This window comes from Orycteropus afer, unplaced genomic scaffold (assembly GCF_000298275.1).
Source record: "Orycteropus afer afer isolate SDZICR_OR568_19922 unplaced genomic scaffold, OryAfe1.0 scaffold00336, whole genome shotgun sequence".
Lineage (NCBI taxonomy): Eukaryota > Metazoa > Chordata > Mammalia > Tubulidentata > Orycteropodidae > Orycteropus > Orycteropus afer.
The window spans coordinates 1,832,247-1,839,287 of NW_006921923.1; the positions used below are offsets into that span (position 1 = coordinate 1,832,247).

At 38.8% G+C, this 7,041-nt stretch overlaps 1 protein-coding gene across 1 annotated transcript in view; it reads left to right on the forward strand.

Annotated features, from left to right (window-relative positions):
• The window catches only part of PRPS1 (phosphoribosyl pyrophosphate synthetase 1), a 37,060-nt gene that overhangs the window by 19,007 nt on the left and 11,012 nt on the right, over window positions 1-7,041 (forward strand). The window contains exon 4 of the mRNA XM_007952413.2: window positions 2,689-2,813. Within this exon, the coding sequence (XP_007950604.1) occupies window positions 2,689-2,813 (125 nt within the window). The remainder of the gene's footprint in view (window positions 1-2,688; window positions 2,814-7,041) is intronic.

The window sequence follows — 7,041 nt, forward strand, 5'->3', positions numbered from 1 at the left end:
ATAGCAAACTTCAAAAATGAGAAAAAAGCACATGCTGGTGAGGATGTGGAGAGACTAGAACCCTCATACACTGCTGGTGGGACTGTAAAATGGTGCAAACTGTTGAAAATTCCATGACACTTCCTTAAAAAGCTAGAAATAGAAACACCACATATGATGCAGCAATCCCACTTCTAAGTATATATCCTAGAGATATAAGCAATGACACGAATAGACATATGTACACATAGACGTGTGTTCATTCATAGTAGCAAAGAGATGGAAACAGCCTAAGTGCCCATCAACAGATGAATGGATAAACCAGCAATGGTGCATACAAACAATGGAATACTATGCAACATTAAAGAATAATGCAACTATGAAACACCTCGTAACATTAATGAACCTGGAGGACATTATGCTGAGTGAAATTAATCACAAAAAAGACAAATATTGTGAGACTAATATAAAAAGTCAGGAAAAGGTTTATACACAGAAAGAAACGTTCTCTGAAGATTAGCGGGGGGGTAGGAAGGGAAAGGAGGGTAAACCGTTAACTAGAGGGTAGACCCATACTAACTTGAGTGAAGGGAAAGGCAATATATGTTAAGGGGGAGGTCAGCACAGAATGATCAAGGTACAGAAAGACATTGGAAGGAGTACAAGAGTTAAAAGCGACAAAGGTAAATACTGTTACACAATCCTGCAATAACAGTTATAATAATCGACAAGTGGATACATAGATAGACACCACAAGCTGAACAGGTGTGGGAAGGTGAATGAGACTATAGTCATGAATATATATATAGGCTTGACAGAGGATATTTCAACATATGTATTTATATGTGCTGCAAATTTACCAATGATTATAATCACTCACTGCTGTCAAGTTGATTCCAACTCATAGTGACTCCTCCTTGGGTTTCTGAGACAGTATCTCTACGGAAGTAGATTGCCCAGTCTTCGTTCCAAGGAGTGGCTGGTGAGTTTGAACCGCCAGCCTTCTGGTTAGCAGTGAAATGCTTTAGGCACTACGCTACCAGGGCTCCTAATGACCTGCTGCTGTCGAGTTGATTCTGACTCATAGCGACCCTGTAGGACAGTAGAACTGTCCCATAGGGATTCCAAGGCTGTAAATCTTTATGGAAGTAGACTGTCTCATCTTTCTCCTGCAGAGAGGTGGTGTGTTTGAACCATGAACCTTTTTGGTTAGTAGCTGAATGCTTTAACCACTGCACCACTAGAGCTCCTATAGTAAGGCATACATAAAAACTTGCTAGTCATAATCAAACACCTTGAGGAAATGAGGCATTGGGTTTTGGAGCCCAGGACCATAGTCTTGAGACATCAAGTTCAGATGGCATAGTCCACAAAGACAGTGTTCTATATCCTACTTTGGTGAGTAGCAACTAGGGTCTTAAAAGCTTGTGAGAGGCCATCTAAGGTGGAACTATTGGTGTCTCCGTCTGGAGCAAAGAAGAATGAATAAAATTATAGGTGCATGGTAACAATTAGCCCAAAGGACTACATGAACCTCAGCCTCCATGATCCTGAGACCAGAAGAACTAGATGGTGCCCAGGTACCACTACTGACTGGCTCTAAAAGGGATCACAATAGAAGATCCTGGATAGAATGGGAGAAAAATATGGAACAAAACTCAAAATCAGAAAAAAGATCAGGCTTACTGGTCTGATAGAGACAGGTGTAATCTCCTAGACTGTGGCTCTTAGTCACCCTTCAGACCTGGAACTGAACTCACCCCCATGGCTCAACTTTCAACCAAACAATAGAAGTCTATGAGGTGAGCAATGACACCAGGAAGGTACACACTCCTTAGAACAGTCAACCATAGGAGATCAAAGGGGCAGCATTTCCCCAGGAATAAAGCTCAGAAGGCAGGAAGGAATAGGAAAGAAGGACTAATGGAAATGGTAAACACAGGGAGGAAGTGGGAAGAGTGCTGTTACATTGTGGGAGTTGCAGTGTCACAAAACACAATGTGTGTGGATTGTTGAATGGAAAACCAGTTTGCTTTATAAACTGTCACCCAACATTATAAAAAGTTAAAATACAAAAATTAAAAATAAAGAGACTTTGAAAGCATTATCATTTGAATTTTACAGGAATCCAGTGAGGTACATAGGGCAGGTGATTATCATACCCATTTTGTAGAAGAGGAACAAATTGGTTATTAAACATAATTTATAGCAAATAAAATTAGAACACAGCTCACCTGACTTGTAGTTAGTCTTTGAGACTATTATAGATAGCTTCCATATGGTAAGTTTATATACTGTAGCATCTGTAAGTGATTTCCCAGTTAGCTTCTGCTCCTTATCAAACTGTCCCAACATTTAGTGGCATAAAGCAGTAAGTATTCATTATTACATATTTTTCACTCATGAGTCTGCAGGTTGGCTGGGCAATTGTTCTGGTCTTGGCTAAACTTGTCTCTTCTTGGTAAGGGCTTACTCATGCACCTATGATCAGTTGCAAGTTGGCAGAAGGCTGAGTTTGCTGATCTTGGCTGGCCTCTTACACAGCCCAGAGAGGCTTTTTTTGCAGCCTGCCATGCTGGTATGCCTCCCAGTCAATTTGAATGTTGCAGTAAGTTATTGTCGGGGCAAGTTACTACTTTCTTTGCGTTAGCCATTTATGAGTGGAAGAGAAGGAAAATGAAGTAAAATTAATCCACCTTCTCTCTCCAGGGCTTTTTTGATATCCCAGTGGACAATTTGTATGCCGAACCAGCTGTTCTCAAGTGGATAAGGGAGAATATCTCTGAGTGGAGGAACTGCACAATTGTCTCACCTGATGCAGGTGGAGCTAAGAGGTATGGTTGAAATTAGTATTATTCCCAATCTACTGGGAAGATCTCCCAAGGAGTTGTAGTGGTTCTTTTCACGTGAACAAAAGAAGTGATTTTTTTTTTTTAAGTACTTCAGAATGGATGTACCAGTAGCTGGAACATGGATTGGATATAGTTTTACTGGCCTGAGTCCCTACTTGGAAGACAAGACAAAAAAAAGGTCCCTTAAAAAGTCATGGTATTATGGGCTTGACTGCAACATATGAGTAACTTGTCACTGTCAAGTTTACACAGCTGTAAACCTATTGGGAAGGGTAGGAAATTTGGTTTTTTAATGAATGGCAGCTGCTATCGAGCCACATGATTTTAGTGGACAAGTAAGCTTTTACGCACCTATTATAGTGCTGTTGGTTAGACCATTTTGATCCTTGGGATTCAAATATTAAGCAGGAAGATTTCTTTAAAAATTGCTCTGTAGCTAAGATGTCATTAAATCTTTCTTGATGTGTGTGTGTGTGCATGCACACAGAAAAAATAAAAATAAAAGCAGGAAGGAAAATAAAGTATGGCATTTTTATTTAAAGCCAAACCTTAAAATTTTAAATAAGCTAATTGCTAGGGGTTCAGTTACAGTGTTTTATAATAAAGCTCACATGGTACAGGCTAAAAGCTCTTGATTTCCTTAGTGGATTACTCCTTAGTAATGCATTCATGAGTATGACACATGTTCTTGTGGAAATAGAATATAGAGCCACAAAACACAGATGATTAGGAAAAACTAATTTAGACCTTTCTAAAAGCCATTCACATCTTCAATGGCTGTTTCTCAACAACTCCTTTATTTCAGGAACTTCAGCTGAAGTGATTAGCTGAGAACCTTGTTCTGTTATCCAGCCAGATATATGGCTTGGGGAGCCTCAATTATCAGTTACCACATGTAATAACTGAAAAACCAAACCAAATTCATTGCCGTGGAGTCGGCTCTGACTTATAGCAACCCCTCCTTGGGTTTCCGAGGCAGTATCTCTACGGAAGTAGATTGCCCAACCTTCCTTCTGAGGAGTAGCTGGTGGGTTTGAACCGCCAGCCTTCTGGTTAATAGTCAGATGCCTTAGGCACTATGCCACCAGAGCTTGTATGGTATAAAATCATAATGAAAAAAAAATCCAGTAGCAATAAGTCATTTATTGAAAGTAGTTTTTCTGTACCCAACTCTATGTCTAGTATGTAATACCTCCCTACCCCTGATAGTAGTTGTCACAATTGTCTTGTCAGTCATTAGTCTCACATCTTGCCATAGGATTTAGAAAACAGTCACGTTTGAAAATCGAGCAGGATTTTCAAAGGGAATGGCTATCACTTCAGGGTTTTTGGCAGGGTTTTTGAGTGGGTAGAGATCCCTCAACAAGATGGATTGACACAGTGGCTGCAACGATGAGCACAAGTATAGCTAGGATTGTGAGGATGGTGCACAATTGGGCAGTGTTTTGTTCTGTTGTACATAGGGTTGCTATGAGTTGGAGCCAACTTGATGGCTCCTAACAACAACAACAACAGAGATCCCTGTGCAATTGTGATTCATACAGTAGCTATTTACTCGAGGGTGTAGGGAGTTAGTTTTTTAGGTTTCTAGTTTTCTGAGTTTGGAAAGTTTAGGTACTGAAACTAATTGATCATGCATTTGCCTTGATCATAATAAATGTTAATAATTATTTCAAGTAAAGTGGTTGCCATTGATGTTATATGCTCAGGTATAGTGTATCACCAAGCAGTAGAAATGGAGAGTACAGGGTGTCATTTATTTAGATCAAGGTACACAATGGTGCTTAGGTTATAGTTCAAACTTTGTATATTCTTACATGATCAAAGGTTCTCCCTAGTGCAGCAGAAACTGATAGATATGTCAGCTATGACATATCTTACAACCATACTCATAAGGTAAGCAGGGCATGACATTGCAATTAGATCAACATTACCTTAAAAAACAAAATCATTTTTGATTTAAAGAAATCTCTCAGCAAAATAGGAATAGAAGGGAAATTCCTCAAGATAATAAAGGGCTGTACGAAACCAACAGCCAACATTATTCTCAATGGAGAGAGACTGAAAGCATTCCCCTTCAGAATGGAAACTAGACAAGGGTGCCCTTTATCACCACTATTATTCAATATTGTGCTGGAAGTCCTAGCTAGAGCAATAAGGCAAGAAAGGGAAATAAAAATGCACCTAAATTTGTAAGGAAGAAGTAAAACTATCTGCATTCACAAATGATATGATCCTATACAGGAGCTCTGGTAGTGTAGTGCTTAAGGCACTTGACTGCTAATCAGAAGGCTGGTGGTTCAAACCCACCAGCCATTCCTTGGAAGCAAGATGGGGCAATCTACTTCCGCAGTGATACTGCCTCGGAAACACAATGAAGGGTCGCTATGAGTCGGGTCTGATTCGATGGCACATAACAACAACAACAACATGATCCTATACATAGAAAATCTCACGAGATTCCACGAGAAAACTGCTGGAACTAATAGAAGGTTTCAGCAAAGTAGTAAAAAGCAAGATCAGCATATAAAAGTCAGTTGGATTCCTCTAAACCAATAAAGAGAACCTTGAAAAGGAAATCAGGAAAACAATACCAATTGCAATAGCCCCCCAAAAGATAAAATACTTAGGAATAAATCTAACCAGGCATGTAAAAGACCTATACAAAGGAAACAACAAAACACTACAGCAAGAAACCCAAAGAGACCTACATAAAATGGAAAAACTTAACATGCTTATGGATAGGAAGACTTAATATTGTGAAAATGTCAATACTACCCAAATCGATATAATGCAGTCCTGATCTAAAACTCAATAGTATTCTTTAACAAGATAGAAAAACTAATCACAAACTTTATATGGGAAAAAAGAGGCTCCAGAGAAGTAAAGCATTGAAGAATAAGAACAAAGTAGGAGGCCTAACACTACCTGATCTCAGAACCTACAACCATGGTAGTCAAAATAGACTGGTACTGGTACAGTGACAGACACATAGACCAGTGGAACAGAATTGAGAACCCAAACATAAATCTATTCACCTATGGACAGCTAATCTTCAACACAAGGCTATAGTCCACTGAATGGGAAAGAGACAGTTTCTTTAACAAATGATGCTGGCAAAACTTGTTGTCTATCTGTAGAAAACCAAACCAAGACCTATACTGCACACAATATACAATAACTAACTCAAAATGGATCAAAGACCTAAATATAAAACTGCAAAGATCATGGAAGAAAAAATAGGGCAACACTAGGGGCCCTAATACATGGCATAAATAAAATACCAAACATAATTGAAAATGCTTAAACAGCAGAAGATGAACTAAATGGGGACTCCTAAAAATTAAAGACTTATGCTCATCAAAAGACTTCTCCAAAAAGAGAACCTGTAGACTGGGAAAATAAATTTTGGCTATGACATATCCAACAAGGGTCTAATCTCGGAAATTTATAGAAAACTTCAACACCTCAAAAACAAAAAGCAAGCAACCCAATTGAAAAATGGTCGGAGGACATGAATGGACACTTCATCAAAGAAGACCTGCAGGTGACTAACAAACCCATGAATATTTATTATCATTATCATTAGCCAAACCAAACCAAACTCACTGCCATAGTAACCCTCATTGGATTCCAAGGCTGTAAATCTTTATGGAAGTAGATTGCCTTATCTTCTTCCTGCAGAGCAGCTGGTGGGTTTGAACCACTGACCTTTTGGTTAGCAGCCAAATGCTTTAACCACTACACCACCAGAGCTTCTTAATCATTAGCCATTAGATACAAATCAAAACTAAAATGAGATACCATCCCACCCCAACAATAATGGCACTAATAAAAAAAAATAAAACAACTAAGGTTGTGGGGAGATTGGAACTCTTACACATTGCTGGTAGGAATGTAAAATGGTGCAACCACTATGGAAAATGGTATTCTGCTTCCTTAAAAATGCTAGAAATAGAAATAACCATACGATCCAGAAATCCTACTCCTAGGTAGATACTGTAAAGAAATAAAAGCCGTGATGCGACTAGACATGCACACCAATGTTCATTGCAGCACTGTTCACAATAGCAAAGAAGTGGAAACAACCTAAGTGCCCATCAACAGATGAATGGATAAATAGTGTGGTAAATACACGAAATGGAATACTATGCAACAATAAAGAATAATAACGAATATGTGAAACATCTCACAATACAACATAGATGAA